The 17,402-nt window shown below is 47.1% G+C and overlaps 1 protein-coding gene across 13 annotated transcripts in view; it reads left to right on the top strand.

Annotated features, from left to right (window-relative positions):
* RBFOX2 (RNA binding fox-1 homolog 2) overlaps positions 1–17,402 on the top strand; it is a 172,120-nt gene that overhangs the window by 77,616 nt on the left and 77,102 nt on the right. For 2 of the 13 annotated variants that reach the window (XM_010410510.4, XM_010410512.4), the window contains exon 1: positions 7,220–7,243. The exons of 6 other annotated variants lie outside the window; for them this stretch is intronic. In XM_010410510.4, coding sequence (XP_010408812.2) covers positions 7,241–7,243 — 3 coding nt within the window. In that variant the 5' untranslated portion in view covers positions 7,220–7,240. Of the gene's footprint in view, positions 1–7,175; positions 7,244–7,627; positions 7,811–17,402 lie in introns of those variants that run through there. 5 more of the 13 variants (XM_010410508.4, XM_010410506.4, XM_010410507.4 and 2 more) reach the window with 5 other exon arrangements.

A 17,402-nucleotide genomic window follows, 5' to 3' on the forward strand; every position in this document is an offset into this window, starting at 1 on the left:
TTGCTCTGGAATAGCATTAAGCTGGAGAGCACAGATCCCAGATACTCTAGAGCAGCCTTTTTGCTGGGATAGTGTAGCTGTAAAACCCAGCTCTAAGATACAGTGTGATAGATTTTATAAAAAGTTAAGCTGATGTTGTATGATAGCAGTTGATCTGATTCTGTGTCAGAAGATCTTTTCCTGTCTACGTATTTCTGTAAATTTAAAATTATTCATACATGTAAGCATCTGCAGGAGCAAGGGTATGATTTTATAACAGTTACTTAACTTGTGTTACTGGAAATGCATGGGCATAGTAGGTCGGATGGTAATGCAGTTGGACTATTATCTCAAAACAGAATTACAGAGTGCAGCGCCATCTTATATTTGACTAATATTTATTGCAAGTCAGTGTGCAGTAGTAAACCAGCCCTTGTGGCCAGTCTTGCAGAAAATTCAGTAGTTTATTACTGGTCAGTAAAGTCCTGCTGTGTCCATCTTGGCAACTACGAGTTTAAAACTGGCTTTTGTCATATAATTATCTGAGGGACACAGGAAGTGTGATGCTTTGTTACCAAAGTATCACCCGAGTATCTCAATGCTGGTTAAGTCACAGTATTTAAGCCTACATCAAAAACTTTACAGCATGGTAGTTTTATTGGATTTGTAGTTAAAACAGCAGAGGAGCTTAGGTGATGCTCCCCGTCCTTGTTTTGTTTTGCCTATTTGATGGGTATTTATAGATAGGAAGATATCTGCACTAGGATTTGGAAATGTTTTATTCCCCTGAGGCTTGGTTGGAAATGACAAGAATTGGATTGTGAAATAAATGTAAGATGTTTAACTTAGTTAGGGATTTGGTTTTAAAACCTGGGGCAGTAATATGAAGTAGCAAAAACAGGCTGTGGAAAAGACTTTGGGTTTGTGTAAATTAATGCCTTTTCATAAAAAGATTTTATTGGAGATAATAAATTGCTTGAGTGCATAGTAATGAGCTATGCAAAAGAATGAAGGGCAGGCACCTTTTGAACATGTAGTTACAGAAAACAGAAGGAAATAAAAAAGTATTGGTCGTTCAGAGGAAACCAGATTCTATCTGTGCCCCAAGGCAGGGCATTCAGGGAGGTGCTTTGAGGTTGCCAAAAAGCCCTCTGGTGAGGAGATGGGGGCATAATGGTGAGGAGGAAGGGGCGTTATGGTGAGCTTCAGAATCATAATGGTGAGCTCCAGAATCATAATGGTGAGCTGTTTTGGGTCTGGGGCTAAGTAAGTTGGCCAAAGGCAGAATGAGATGGAAGTTCATTGTGGGAGCCTCATCCTTTTTCCCCAGTGAAGAGATCTAGAAGCATAGCTGCTTTCCCATTTATGGGCAACTGATTTCTCTGTCTGTGCAAATCTTCACACAGAAACAATGGCTATAGAAACTTTTATTTATTTATTTTAGATGTAGAAAATGTCATGCTCTCCAAATACTCTCCAATATACTCTCCAAATTGGTCATGCTCCTTTTGTAAGGAAGGAGTGGCCCTGTGGCCCTAGGAAAGATGATGAGAGTGGGCGACAGCTGCTATAACCACTCACCCAGCTCATAGCTGTCCTTTTCCGAGGCGTCTCAGAAAGAAAGGGCAGTGGGAGCAGAGGACGAGCTAAGAGCTGTCCTGCTGGGCTGAGTGGGTCGGAGGGCTGTGGATTAGGCACCCGTAAGGTCTGTGCATGCAAATTGTGCTAGATAATGATCCGCATATCTTGAAGAAAAAGTAAATCTCAAGTTTAACTCTTTCTGAGGGGGAGGAAATTACGTGTAACACTGCCCCAGAGCTAGGCTGAGGCAGCTGTTTAGTGGTGCACAGCAGCACTACAGAAAAGTTAAAGATTAGAAATGCAAAAAGCCCCTGACTTTATGCATTTAAAATGGTATGTGTGGGGGAAATTTGGCTAGCCCTTCTTGGGTTTGATCACTGTAGCATGTTTATTTTTGAAACCTCAGAGGGAGGGGTTTTATCCCTGCTATCCTTTGGAGGAAGGTGGGAATCTTTTGTGGGCTTGGGCTGTTAACTCTTTGAGAACCCAGGTTTTGGCCAGTGTCAGGCTGGTGTGGTTTTTTGTAGTGATGGGTGAAACCTCATGCAATTTGTTATGGGAGGTCAGGCTCCCTTGGTGCACCCCCTGGCCATGGTGTATCTTCTAAGAATCAGCAGTGGATGTCTGGTAACGTGGCCGGCATGCGGGGCTGCTGGGGTGAGCCTGCTGGCCAAGCAGCTCCCCATCTGTCCCTGTCGGTCAGGAAGCAGATTCCTCTCTGGGAATGAGGAGGATGGGCTTCCTAAAATGGGCACAGCAACTGGCCCTGCCCAGCCTTGCCCCCTTCTCCCTGCTGCTCACCGTCCCGTATGACAGAGTTAATCCCTCTCACCACCCCCAGTTTGACTGGAACAGCTGAGGGGGGACAACCCACTGGCCCAAGGCTGAGGCAGTGGGGGCCATTCCAGGGCCCAGCTCCCCCCGAAAGCCCTGGTTCCAGCAGCTGTCCCTGCTTGCCTCAGCTGGGGAGGGAGGAGAAGCGTTAAACGATACGGGCACACACTCCCTTGTGAAAGAGATCCCTTCAGTCTGAGGTATCAGTGTGGCTTCTCCCCTCTCCCTCCCTCCGTCCCTGACACCAAAGGGTTTTACTATGCTAATCCCAGCACCTGTCCCTGCAGAGGACAGCAAGAAGGGTATGGTGGTGGGGGAGGAACAGTCCCATATGTTTTTCCCTGTCCTGGATTGGGAGTGTTCCCTCTGACGCACCTAGAGCCCAGAACATATGCTCTTTTCAGATCCTAAATGCTGTTTGCTTCCTCCCATCCCTGGCAGCAGTGGCTGCGAAGATCCTGTGTCCCCCTCTTCCTGGCAGTTGCTCTGTTTGCTGCCCGGGAATCGCAGGACACTCCTCAGTCGAGGCTTGCAGGGCCGTTTTCAGTAGAGGATTTCTAATTTTAGGAGCCTCTGCCGCCTATGGTTGAGCGCTGCCTTGCTGGATCCCAGAAGAGAGGGGCTGAGCTGTGCCGAGCCAGGCAGCTCCTTTTTATTTTCAGCTGAGCTAGTGTCAACCTGAGTGGCCCCAGAGGCCCGAGCCAAACACTGCGCAGGGCTGCCAGAGTCCTTCCCACAAGGCTGAAAGACGGAGACTCAGATTTGAAGCTTCCAGTCCTGTGTCCATTTGGCCTTTAGCTGGAGGATCTTTGGCTATGTATGGTGTGTATTGTATGGATTACCAATACCCAGTTGTCCAGGTAAGCAAAAGGACAGCGGCGACTTTAAAGAGTTTTGGTCTTTGCTCTGTATGTTATTTGGACAGAATTGGAGCTTACATGCTGGTTTTGTAGAAGGACACCGCTTCTGAGCTGGGCTTCTTGTGTCCCAGGCCTCTGCCCAGAGACCCTGCAGAGGGCTTTGAAGCTCCTACACCAAAGCAGTACATTTGATACTTTTTAACTCCAAGATTTGTCTTGTTTGAGACTTATGTATTTTGGTTCGCATTTTTGGCCTGTTTCTTTGTTTGTTTGTTTGTAGGGGGGGTTGAACTGACAGCAGTGCTGTGCTCTGTGAACCAGTGTGTTGTTGAGTGTCTTACTGCGTTGTTGGGGCACATGTGACTTGTACGTGTGACTGCAGCCTGTCCCACAGGGATGCTGAGCCACACAGATCAGCTCCTCACCTATTCTCCTCCTCCCTCCTCCGAAACCACCCACAAAACCTCCGACAGTCTCATTTGTCACATTTTTGCTTTTAGAGGTCCAGAGAGGATGTGTAGGGTGAAGGGAACGGGTGGGTTTGAGAGCAGCGCTCGGGGCTGGGCGAAGCCTGTATTGCAGCCTCTTGCTGGGGGAGGGGGCTATATTTGGAGCACACGTGAGATTTGCTGGCCCAGTGTGTGGAGTCTTGGAGAAGACAGAGGCTGTGTGGGTCAGGCTCAAATACTTTTGGAGCCAAGTGGCAGATGATGTTCTCTAGGCAGTCCTTGGCTATTCAGTGTCAGCACTCCATGTCCTTACAGGCACCAAGTTTATCCAGAAAATGTGAAATGTAAACTAGCAGTTCACGATTATCTATGGTGAGATACATCAGATAGCCACTAAATAGCATTTTGTTAGCTTACCTTGTATCGGGGGTTTTATTACCCACATGAATAGAATCCACCAGCAGAAGTGTGTCTTTTGGTTGTTAAGATTTGTTCCTGATAAATTGGTTCTTTGCACTTGAAACTCTTTTTTTCTTCCCTCTGGCCTTGGTCCAGCTGGCAGGTTTGCTCCATCTAAACTTGAGCCAGCACAGAAATGCAGGTAATGGGATGTTAAAATTGAAGGCTATGCTTTCTTTCCACCCTTAGCAGCAAAGGGTGAAAAATAGCATAGCAAAAAAAAAAAAAAAAAGAAAACAAATCCTGAAGCTTCCTGAAAGCAGAGTATTTGTGGACTCCTCCTCTTCCTAGTTCCATGATTTCTATGAGTGTTAAACTAACCCAAGCATTTAAGAGTGTACATGTAGACTACTTAGTCAAACTAGAGGTTAGTTCTTCATCTGTGCTCTCATCTGTGTGATTTCAGTGGCCTTGTCCTGTAGCCTGCTGCATAAACATCCTTCTCCAGCTTCTTTGCCATTAGGATTTGAATGGTAGGAGCTAACCAGAAACTATCATGTACATCTGCACGAACACAGAAGAGACTATAAAAGTGTCACAGACGTGCTCAGGTGGGAGCAATGAGCTTTGCCTGGCATCATGAGCCTGATCAGCTGTGCCCTGGCAGTGCAGAGACAGACTAGTTAAATTTGCCCAAAGTTATTTCGAAACGCTACTTCTACAGCACAGTAATGAAGTTTCGATGCATATGTGCCCGTGATGCATGAGGAACTGTAAGAACTCATAAGTATTGGCATCTCGAGCTGTTCTGAATACATTGCTTTTTGAATAAATGCGGTAAGTAGGAAGGGGTGATCTCGTGGCTCTGAGCTATGTGTTCTTCAGGCTTCCAGCCTTCAGCTCTGCTTGTGCTTCTCTGTTCTTTTCAGCAGCAAGATTTCAGTTTGGGGTTTGGTTTTGCTTAGTAGAGGGTGGCAAACTGTGATGGTAAATTTAGGAGTGGTCCCATGATTCTCACACAGGAGGAGCTAAGTGGAGGTCCACTAAACTTAGTCTGCATGGCCATGAGACAACATCTGAACTCCCATCCCTCAGTGAGGAAAAATGAGTTGCACAGATTCACCAATTAATTTTGTAGGCCTTGCTCATTATCAGGTGTTGCTCCTGGGCTCCAGTAGAACCAAAGAAACAAAGATCTTAGGTGTTGCCATGTCTGGTCATGTTTTGCATGGTATTTTTAAGGTATTTTTTGGAACTCTGTATCAGATGCTCATTTAATCTGGTTCTGCAGCAGTGAAAGCTCTTGCAGACCTGCGTTTCTTGTTGCCTAAGCACATCCACTGAAAATTGGGTCTTTTCTCTTGTTCAACAGGAGCAAAGGTGGATAAATTCCCAGCATGGGGGAGGAGAAGCTTTCTGGCCCACAGTGGAGATGAAAGAGGGACACCAGCAGTAGATCACAGTGAAGGGAATTCCCACGCTGCTGGCACATGAGCAAAGCAGATGTACCAACTGGGTGGTGGTAGGCAGTGTGAGGGAAGGTTCTGTCCATGGTTGGATGCCTCTTTTTCCTTAGAAGACTCTCTCTGATGGCAAATATTTCTAGGAGTTCCTCAGGTGAAGCCCAAAATGGAGTAGAAGTGGGGCTATTCTGGTTAACAGTAGTGGGATGATGTCCTGAATGTGGGATGATGTGCTACAGCCCTAGATCTGGGACAAGAGGATGCTACCTCATGGCACAGACAAGACTGAGTGAACACAACAGTTAAAGTACTTAAGTGGAGAGAATGAGGAGATTATCCTGAGTGATTTGCAGAGGTCTGATGAATAAGATGCACAATGCTGAAACCTGGTGCTTTGTCATGTCAAAGGTTTAAGGAGGTCACTGTGTTTTTTGCTGCTTTGAAATGGAATTTACACTTGACCTAGAACTGTGCTCCAGAATCTCAGTTTTGTAATAGGGGAGGAAAAACCAAATCCACTACTTCCCCTGGTTTTGCAACATTGCATGTAAATATGTAGTATTGTAACTTGCAAGTTACCAGAGAGGGTGAGATAACACAGAAAAACGTGGACTCTGACTCAGAGGCCTGTGGGCTGCAGCCTTGGAGGCTGGCTCCCTCCCAGAGGATCCCACATCACAGTTTGGTCGTGTTGGGCGGCTGGCCCGTGGCTCTCTGCCTCCATGCACTGGTGGCATGTAAGGGCTTCTGGTGTCTTGGTCTCCTGCTTTTCACGACAGAGGAGGGGACTGGCCCGTGACATGTGCTCCTGCTGGTCTCCTGCTGAATAAGGAGAGAAAGGGCAAGGGAAGGGAAGGAAGAAGGGAGGGAGCCAAAGATCAGTTTGCAGTGAGTGAAATTGGGAAACTAAAAAGCATCGTGGGTCAGCATGAGCTGCCTGGAGAGCAGTGCCGTAGCAGAAGCCCATGAAGCAAAACCACTAGGCTTTTTTTTTTTTTTTTTTTTGCATGTGTAAATTATAACTGGGCATATTCATGCAAAGAAGAACACATGGGGATGCAAGGTGTTACTGTGCTGTAATTTGGCTTCTCTGCTGCTAAAGCCTGGGGAGTTTCTTGAGTACCAGGTGTCAAGAAGAGATACATCAGAGGGACAACTTGCCTGAGCTGGTTTTATCTCTGCGTCATGAGCACTGGAGCATCAGTACAGTCTTCTTGTCTAACCACGGAATTGGCAGTCCTGCACTCAGCCCTGTCCGTGGGTTTCCATGGGTGCAATGTTGGGAAAAATCAATCAGAGCATCTCAGATCCCGTCTGGCAAATGGGGTAGCAGTGTATCGCTCTGTTTTATGGGGTCGCTGAGAGAACAGATGCTGTCAACCGTGGCGTGCTCAGGTGCTCGGGGCCAGATGCTTGCTGAAGATAAATGAGAGGGAAAAAAGCAAGCTGGGAAGGAGTCCAGCAGTCTCCAGGTTTTATGATGTTGGAAATGCAGATCCTGGCACGGATACTGCTTCCGGTTCATCCAACACACCGTGTAACCCACGCGTTCTCGCTTTTGTGGCAGGAGGGAGGTCTGTGCAAAACTGACAGCTCTCTCTCCAGCATCCTTCAGCCGGGAGATGCTCTTTGCCGTCTGGTGAGGTCCAGGCGAGGGAGGCCTGGGGCGCTAGGCATGGTAGGTGCGGCGGAGCTCGGGCCGGCCGTGGGGTTATGCCGGCCGGGACCGGCGCTGCACAGGGCCACCTTCGCTTTTGTTTCCAGCTCGCGTTTGCGCCTTCGCCGAGCCTCCCGCTTCCCGGGGAGCGGTGGGGAGTCCCGGCAGGCGGGCGAGGGAGCTCCTCGCTGGGGCGGGGGGTGGCCGTGCCGAGCCGAACCAGCCGGGCGGGGCGAGGCGGGGCGCGGCGGGGGCGGCCCCGGCTCGCATTAATTATCTTCGGCATTCGGGGCGGCGCTTCCCGCAGCCATCTGGCTGAGCCGGGGGGGCGGCGGGCGGGGGGGGAGGGAGGGGGAAGAAGGGGAGGAACACGGGAGAAGAAAGAGAGGAAAAAGGGCTCGGGGAGCACCGCGCCGGCGAGGCAGCGCAGCGCAGCGCAGGCACCCGCCGCCGCCGCCCGCCTCCACGGGGCTGCTGCTTTTTAATTTAATTTTATTTTTTTCTCTCTTTTTTTTTTAAATTTCCCCTCTCCCCTGCGGCCGGCCTCCCCCATTTTGGTTTATGGAGAAAAAGAAAATGGTAACTCAGGTAAGGGTGGCGGGCGGGCCGGGCTCCGGCGGCTGTCCGCCCGGCTTTGTCTGGGCGGGGAGCGGGGCGCCCGGTGCGGAGCGGTGCGGGAGGGAGCCCCGCCGCGCCGGGCACCCGCGGTGGGAGCTTTGGGGAAGGGGCTTCTGCGGTCCCCCTGCCCGAAGCAACCTCGCAGTGCCCTCTAGAGAGAGCGGTGCGCGAGGGGCACGGGTGCCCCTGCTTCGAGTTAGGCTAAATCCGCCTTTGAACGGCCGATCCCGAAGGTGAACGTCTTGCCCGCCGCTTCTCCATCCGGCTGCCGGTCACCGCGGGGGCCGGGAAGCCCTTGTAGGTAGCTGTAGGCGTGGGGCTGCCCGTGTCTTCCCGGGGGGAAAGCGGCTGACGTTTCCTGAGGAGCGCGCCCAGCTGCCAGGGCCATCGCACATCCACCGCAAGGGGTTTTCGTCGGACAGTGCTCGCCTTTTAAGGCTACTGAATGCTTTTGGATTTTCAATTTTTTTTTTTTTTTTTTTTTTTTTTTTTTTTTTTTTTTGGCATGGCATATGCAAGTCGCCACCGGAGGGAGCGGGCAGAGGGAGGGAGGAGTAGGAGATCGGCATCGTGGAGCTGGAATCCTTTGGAGTTAGGCATTATATAATGTCCCCGCAGTGCCTTGCAGAGCTGGAAACCTTTGGGGGATATTTCCAAAGGGGGTGGAGGGAAGGAATCTCAGAAGGAACTTTTCTTCAAATGTGGGTTTCACAAGTGATTTTTTTCTGTAGAGCTTCGCAGGTCTACAGAGTAGATGCGTACTGCCTTTTTGGCTTTCCTTAGCTCTGGCTGAACCCCTCTTCACTAGCTGCTGCCGAGATCCTGCGTGTCCCACTGCGAGGGGCAGCTCTTTCAGTGGTGCCTAACTCAGAATGAATCTGCTGCGAGAAGTGACACCACTTTGACCCTTTCTCTCTCTCATCTTGCATTGATTTTCAGTGGCTGAAAAATAGGTCTCTGTCCACTCTAAAGGTATCTTCCCAGGCTCCCAAACCCCACCTTCTGCTTCTGCTATTTAGTCCCTTCCAGTACAGATTCCTTTTTATCTGGACCAAGGCTTTCTGTTTTGAGACAGAAGAGCTCTGCAGAAATCTCGTGGGGCTTTCTATACCTATATTTAGTTTAGCAAGTGATGCTGGAAAGCTGTGTCTCTGCAGTCAGGGTCCATTTCTGTTTTGCTGTGTGCTCTGAGTTTGCCTGGTCAGATGGAGGTGTGTGCCCCTAAGCTGTAGGTTGACGTGTGCACATTTTGGAGAGTTGTTCTGCACAGCCTTGTGTTGCAATGTGCTCTCAGCCACAGCCGTCATGCTCAGAGCCCGTGTATGTCTGTGCGGTGCAGAAAGGTGCCTGGGTCACCAGGACCAAGTGTGTGTAGTTTGTGCGTGTCTGGGACTGAGCACCCTGGAGCATGAGTCTGTTGGCTTGGGGATGTGCAGAGCTGGGAAGGATGGGATTCTACTGGAGCACTGGCTGAAACGGGAGGCTATAAACTCATTTAAAGGTTTGGGATATCCTAATAGACTCCAGGGAAATCTGTCTTCCACAGAAACTGTTAATTTATTGACACGGGGAAGGAGGTATCAAGACTGTGCACTAGTAGTACTGTGTGACCTTGAATTGCGATTGTCTTAAGAGTATGTACTATTTAGTATAGGTTTTCAGGACTTGCATTGTGTATTTACATGCTGAGATGCTGGAGAAGATGCATATTAAAAAAACAGTAGGAGAGGAGAGCTCGGACTGTGTGTCGGTTGGGGATCCAGATGAACGGCGGATAGCCCTTGTACACAGAGTTGAGGAAGCCAGCACAGGTGAGTTCAGCTCTAGCACAGTGCTGCCTTCTCTCAGGGGGAGCATTTGGCTGCTAGGCTGGTCCTTAGCAGTACTTCACCGCAGGTTTGGCCAAACGTGGGGCTGAAGGAGCGTGTCACATTCAAGACAATATCCCCAGCCACGTTATTCTTACTCTGCAGTGTTGCCTGAAGCAGTGGAGTGCCGTTACTTAAACCTGTGAACTTACTTCCTTGGGGCTCTGTCTCATTTATGAAAAGTAAATATTGTTAGTATGTTAAGCTGGTAATTGCCCCTGAATGAATTCAGCATTGCTACAGTCTTGCTCCGTTTAGTTCAGTCTCCAGAAAACATTGCCTACCTGGTCTGAGTTCTCTTGTATTGTAGGGAGCAAGCCTGCCTGTCTTCCTTGGAGATCTGAGAGATGAGCTTCTGTATAGGCATGACAAGCTGATAGAACAGAATAAATATGAGTGTGTGGAGTGACAATACTAGAAACAGCGATGGAAAGAAATGGGAGATGCTGGAAGGTAGAAACGTGCTTGAAAAAGAGGAAACAAAAATTGCTAATGAGAGTAAGAGCTCACATTCATTAACAGAAAGTACCTTAGCCTTATCCCCCTTAATCCTAAATCAGTGAAAATGAGTGTTAAACGAGGCCCAGTACATTATGTACTAATTGCAGATAAAAGAGAGTGTCTTCTGTGGATGGGAATTATATGCTAAAAGGCTTTTTCTCTGTGTGGTGCATGGTGAGGTTGCTGGCTTGCGTGGAGCACAAAGCCCTCCCTTTCTTGGACAGCCCAGTGCCTTGCTGGCGTTTTCCTCCAAATCTGTTTCCCATCAGGGCTGGGAGAGGGGGAAGGTGTCGAGCATCTCAGAGAGTGGGGAGGGAGCTGCTGCCTCCTTAAGGGGTCCTCCCAGCCCATGTGGCAGCCGGCAGTGCTGAGTGTGTGTGCGTGTGTGTATGTGTGTGCCTTTGTAATGAATCCCCCCGCCATTGTCTGCTCCCCTCCCTGCTCTCGGCAATGGAACCTTTCACCTGGGCTGCTGCCCGTTGGCGGGCCTTCTTCCAAGATAGGAGGAGGAGGAGGAGGAAGGGCTGCTTGTGGTAATTAAAGCCAGACCTTGGAGAACTGCTAGTTTCTGACCTCAGCACCCCATTTTCCTTCTTTCTCTGTCTTGAGTTCCCAGCTTTTGATGTGGGTGTAAGCAGGAACATCAGAAGGTCCGCTTTTGTGCAGCTGTAGGATCACCAGTCTCCATTTTGTTGCACCATTTGAAGCATCTTTGCTGCCCTGCCTGCCAGCATGCCCCCTCTTGTCCCCCTCAGCACCCCTTGGAGGCTCCAGCCAGCGCCGTTTATCTTGGCACGTGTTTGACTTGCTACACTCTGCCCAGGGCTCAGGGAGGTGATGGCGTTTGTGGCTTTGAGACTAATTTATGTCCTTGTTAAAATGAACCAGCAAGCAGTCTCATTTTTTCCAGAGGTTTTCTTCCCTTTCCCTTCCCCCTTCTATAACCCTTTCCCTCCCAGACCCTGTGTGTAGCTGTGAGACAACTTGTGCAGCCAAAAGTTGCTTGCTCAGTCAGTGATTTGTTTTTTTAAATTTAAAAAACCCAACAATTGCAGTGCTCCTTAAATGGAGATCTTATTTAAATCAGAGCAGCGGCTGACTCATTAAAGGCCGCTCTGTCTCCTTTCCGTTCCTCTGCCTCATTCCCTTTCCCTGTCTTTCTCTACCTCCCGTTACAGTAATGGTAAATGGTAAAAACAGATCTTTGTGTTCCATGTTGGGACCGTGCAGGGGTGTGTAGTTGGAGGGGGGAGACAGGAGATGGGGAACCCTGTCACGACAGCCACCTTGTGCTAGCTAAAAATGTACAATGCATCCCATTATAGGAGACCATCCTCCTTTGTTTGAACTGTCTGCAAGGGAGACTGAGTCCCAGAACAGCCTCCCCCCTCCAGTCCCCTTACGGCTGCTTTAGGTTCTGTTCCCCTCCAGGCAAGCTGGATGCTGCAGGATTCCCCTGCTCCCTTAAAAGAAAGAATTAAGAAAGAAAAGCTTCATCTGTGTGTGGTGGAAGGCCCCCTTTTTTCCTGCTGGACTTTTCTTAGGAGCTACCATTATTTCGCTGTCCCTTTTCCCTGCTTTGAGGATTGCATGTCCCTTTCCTTTCAGGCCAGTTGTCCCTTCTGTTTGCTCCTTGCTTTGGTGTTACTCTAGTAAACTTGCATGAGCTGTCTGAAGGGGATTGCTCTCTTCTCTGTCCATGGACTTCTGCTCTTCCCCTTTCTTTGCTGTTCAAGAAATGGGGCTTGTTTACGTGGTATCTGACTCAGTGCCTATACCTATCCCCTAGTTTTTCATTCCCTTCTACTGTATGCCATAGGACTTCTCTTTAGTGCTGCAAATACCATGTCAGCATCAGAGGTTTGTGTGAGAGAAATCCTGTCCAGTCACTTTTCCAGGAGACTATCCCCTGGGAATGCAAAGATCAATCTGCATCACACTTTCCCTGATACTAGGACATAGTTGCTTGAGGTGGGGCTATGGGTTGTCTCTGTAACTGTTGTTATACTTAGAGATTTAACTGCTGGTTGAGAAGGACTTACTCTTAAGGGCCTAAAAATCAATGGGGCCCGTCAGAACCTGGTGAGTGTTTTTTAATCTTTCTCTCTTTGTCCCCTGTGCTGAGCACTTTCAGATGCATTGGAGTAGAAGTGAACCACTGCAGGTGCTTGCAGAGCTGCCTTGAGATGGCAGAAACTGTATTCAATGTTGCCTAGGCAGGATGGAGAAAAGCAACTTGATACAGCACTGCCATTTCCTTGAGTCCCTGTCCTAGAAATAACCTCACTGCTCCCTAGTGCATTTCTTCTGCAGGTGACTAGGTGGTTATCCCCGGGAATTGAGAAATGAGGATGCCCAAGTTTGCTGTGGTATTTGATTGCCAAGGCTGTGTAAATTTAACATACTGTTTTAATTGTATTTTAAGAACTATTAATTTATGAAGTTTCTGGATCAGTGAAGAGGTTGTAGTGAGCTACCAAAAATTACAAAAGTTCAAGGTTGCAAAGGAGGGAGGCCCTTAAAACCAGCAACATCTTTCCCACCAGGTTATTAATTCATGATGGCTCCATTGCATTTAATTAGTATTGACCAGCCTTCTACTATAAAATTCTAACACCAGTGCAAAAGGGGTCTGCAATGGGTGTCTCTGTGTGTGATGTTTTTTAGACATGGATTCTGGTTTTACTAACTGCTTCGGGTAAAATGCTCCATGTTCCTGTTTTAGATCCAGTTCCAGCAAATGATGTGTGCAGTTGGCTGTCCCTTTGCAGTGAGTTCCGTAACATACTTACCTCGCAGCTGCAGAGTCACAGACTAACAGACATTCCTTGGACGTCTGAGTATCAGGGAGCAGATGGTTAATTTGCCTCAGTCTTCTCTCAAATACTGTTTCAAAGGATGTAGTCAGTATTCTTTCTATCAGACATGTTCCCTAGAATCAGAGTAGAAAAATGTTAATTTTCCTACCGAAAGTATTTTGGTGTGCTTCTGTAGAGTCACTCATGATCCTGTGCTGTGCAGGATGGTTTTTTGCTGGGCTACTGGAGGCTGTGCTATGGCCAGTGAGGGCAGGAGATGTATAGGCTGGTTTTGTAGAGCTCATAGAAGCTAGAGCAATTATTGCTCAATTGGAAGCTTTTGAAAAAAATAGAGTGTGTTTTGCCTGCATAAAAGAAAATGGGACAAATGCTGTTCAACAGTGTCCTTTGCTTAATACCTGATCTTCTTTTTCTTTGCAAAACTGTTCATTAAACAATGTTATCCTTAAACTGAATTGAGAGTGATCAAGATGGTAGTGGGGAGGCATTTTGATTCCAGGCCATTTCTGTATTTTAAGTTGGGAAAGAAACCTTCATTTGTTCTGTTTATTTCTGTGTCTATTTATGATACTCTTTAATTACATGTTTGTATGTTATTTTTTCCACAAGAAAGAAAAAAAAGACTACACTCTAGCGGTATCCATCAGCTTCAGTATATGTGGCACCATGATGACCTCTGCAAGTTATCAGTGGCAGAGTTGGCCATCCCAGATACAACCCACAGACCTCTGCCAGTTTGACTGAATGTGTAATTAGCTGTCATTTTCTGTGCACGGCAGCTTGATCAGTGTTTGCCAGTTGGTTTTGTGTATTTGCTGACAGCAGAGGAATGGTGACATGTTGCAATATTAGGCTCTGGTTTAGGCTTTGGGGGTGTACACTAGTATGCACATTTTCCCCTCTCTTCCATCCCTGTGTGACCTCTCCTGTCTCAGCTCTGCCCTCCATCACTGGAGGATGGATGGATGCTGCTTCTTCCTCTTACTCTCTTCCCATGATCCCTGGTCAGTAGCTTGTCCCATACAAGCCATACTGTACCCATGCTCTCCCCGTCTCCGTTCCTCTCCAGTTATGTGCCCTCCTGTTCTGGCAGACTACTACTTTACCATGATCACTTCAGTTCCTTCTCAGCTGATTTTTAGACCTGCTTATTCTTTGCTTCTCTTCCTCCTCCTCCTCCTCCTCCTCATCCTCCTCCTCCTCCCTGTCCTCACTACAGTCTCCTTGTCATAGGCTTTTTTAACTCTCCACCCACTCCCTTCATTCCTCATTTAGTTTGCCTTTTCTGCTCCTATTGCAGTCATACTTGTCTGTTCTATCTCTTTGCTCGCTGTTGCTGCCTGTGCTGATAGTGCTCAGGGTTCTCGTCTCAATTTAATTTTCTCCTGTTCTGCTAACAGGTCTGTTTCTTGGTTTTTTTGGATTTGAGGTGGGTAACTGCTACTTGATGTTACATCATCCCTACAAAGGAGATGGTGCAAAGTACTGGAGATGGATCATTTCCCTGCTGTCAGTGATCCCCAGACTTGGATCTGATGGCCTGATCTACATGGCCAGTATCTCCTGTGAAGCTGTGGATAATCTCCAAATGGGAGTGTGAAATCACAGGAAATGGGGTGCAAGCGGCACTGCCAGCCACCCTTAAGAGCATCTCTGTTTCCTGTTAGAATAAACAATATCTAAACCATTCTTGATGGCGAGTAACCTGCCTTAAAAGCATTTGCAATGCCACTGCCGGCCTTTCTGAACAATGCTAAGTCTTCACTTACATAAAGCTTGTTGCCACCATTTGTTCTTTCTGTGAGGAATATAAAGAATGGATCAGTTCTTTCATTTTTGGCAGGTTTTGCATGCTGTTACTTCTTTTTTTTTTTAGTCTTTTAGCCTTTTTTGACCATTGCATATGGCTTTACTAGGAGATTTAGTTGATTAAATGTAAGACAGGTGCTGCAATTTTCTATACTTTTGTTATACTGCTGGTCAGATTTTGGTAGCTTTTTAGTATGGTTGCTAAATATAGATTCCTGAAATGCAAATTTTTCTGTTAAATAAGAAGTTCTCTTAGACTTTTCAAAGTGTGTGTGGTGGTTTCCTCCTCCCTTAATCATAAACAAGACAAAATATGCCCCCTACTTTTTTCTCGGGTTGTATTGCTACGGCTTAAGTAACAAAAGAAGTCACCAACTCCAAAATCAATTACAGATAGCATGAAAAAAATTTTCAGTATGAATGGTTTATTGGAATTTTAACAACTGAAAACTGGATCCTGCGATGAAGTACCAACTAGCCTGGCTCTTCCAGCCCTGCCTGTAATGGAGAGTTTTACCCTGAGTAGTCTCTAAATACTTAACTGGAATTGCGCTCCAAGTAGCCTGTAATCTGAGGGTGCATGGATACACAAAAAATGTCCAAGTAATTGCAAGGGTAATCTTTCTAGCTTCTGAAGTCTGCCCTCAGGCTGGGAGTCTTGAGTATGGTTAAAACCCTCTGAACTGTCCTCCTGGTTATCCTGCTTAAAATTCATGGTGTCTGCAGTTGTGGTCCTGTGGAGTTTAGGATTTCTCTGTGCTGTATGTAAGTCCTGGTGTCCATGAGTTATCTGACTCGGAGGGCATATTTGACTTTCAGATAATTGCTTTTGATTAGCCAAGATGTAGATAATCAGAGTCTGACCTATGCAGTGCATAGACCATCATTCAGCTATCAGGTCTCACTGAGGCTCCTTATCTAAGCCTGTGCTCTCCTTCCAGTCCTAATAGCAAAACCTGCTTTAAATTACTTTAAAGGTTTGATTTAAAAATGCCTTGGAGAGGAGTTTGGATTTCTTGGATAGTACTAGTCCTCCTTTGTCTGGTGTACCCTCCGTGAAGAGCGAAACCCTTAATTTGATTTGTTGTTCTTTGTAGCTTTTCTCATTTTTGCTATTGCATCATATGAAAGGAGGTTATCAAAACGGAACAATTATGCAAAGTACTTAGGAGTATTAGAGAGCAGGAGTATGAAAGGCTTTTGTTTTTCAGCGTGCGTCCCTTCCTGCTTTATAAAATGTGGTTGAGATGAAAAGAGCAGCAAGGGAAAGGATTTCAGTTTCAACAGGCATAGTTTTAAATCTATCTGAACTTAAAAAGGATCCATCCGGCTTGAATCAGTAGGTAGAAGAGGAACAGCGTGTTAATTTGGTGAAATTAGTGAATCAATCAATTTGTTGACTGTTGGTTGACTATAAGATACTGCGCTATGTTAGCTTTGCTTAGTGCTCAAATATTTAATGCAGATTAGTTTGCTTTAACTTTCCCTTTTGCTTTGTGTGTGATGCTGTTTAATGTTGTTACATTTGCTTTGCAAATCCTTTTTCAGGTCTGTTTCCACCCTGTTCCAGGATGAAGCATTCTATCTTGAAGCAGTGGGAAAGGGAGGAAAAGTAGTTCTAGTTTTGTATAAGTTTGGTAGGGGAGGTGTTACTACTTTTTTGGAGTCATGTTAGATTGTCACAGATTGGCTCCATCACACAAAGAGTGTAGTGTGGTGAGATAGAGGAATGAGGAAGGTGGTGACTGAAGGCTGTGGTGAGAACTTTGGACAGTTCCTTGCTCCATGTGTCCTTCACAGGGACATGGGTGACAGACTGTGAGTACACTTAAGTGTGACTGATGAGGACGTGTAGTCAAGGAGGGGCTGACCCTCTTGGTGCCAGAAAGAATTTAGGTCATCCAAAGCCAGTTGCAAACTTTCACCCGAAGAGAATTTTTCTGAGGGACTCTAGGTCTTCAAAGCCTCTTTTGATCAGAATGCTGCAAGGGGTGTGAGAATGAACTTACTTGGGAGCATGGACTTCTGAAGGGTGGAAAAAATACTGTGGAGATCTCAGTGCTTCATCAGAAAGTGAGACTTCTGAATACTTTGTCTTATTCAATGAGATGAATCTAAATCTGGTTTAAGCAGATTAAAGATCTGTGATCCATGTTTTCCATCAAGTCTGAAACTGTAGCTTTGAGCAGCTCAATGACTTTGACCCTAGAAAAAATGAAGGTCTTTTAACAAGCCCTGCTGTGAGGAGGTGAGAAAGGCGGTGACTTTACTGTCCCTTTCAGCTCAACTGTGATTTCTCAGGAACATTTTTTGGGTTTTGTTAGGAGTACTCTTAATTGGTTTTGACAGTGAGCTGCAGGAATTACTGCAAGTGTTGCACAGAAGTCAAGAGAAAGCTGCACTGAAGGCAGTCTCCATTCAGATCCATGCCTGCCTGGCCCCCCTGCCTGCCAGCTCCAAGCCTCCCTGCCTGATGAGTGGCTGGGGTCCTGCTTGGCAGCTGACGTGGCCGAGAACATGTGTCCCAACCAGACCTCCTCTTAAAGCAGAAGTATATAGGAAGCC

This window comes from Corvus cornix, chromosome 1A (genome assembly GCF_000738735.6).
Source record: "Corvus cornix cornix isolate S_Up_H32 chromosome 1A, ASM73873v5, whole genome shotgun sequence".
In the NCBI taxonomy this organism is placed as follows: Eukaryota; Metazoa; Chordata; class Aves; order Passeriformes; family Corvidae; genus Corvus; species Corvus cornix.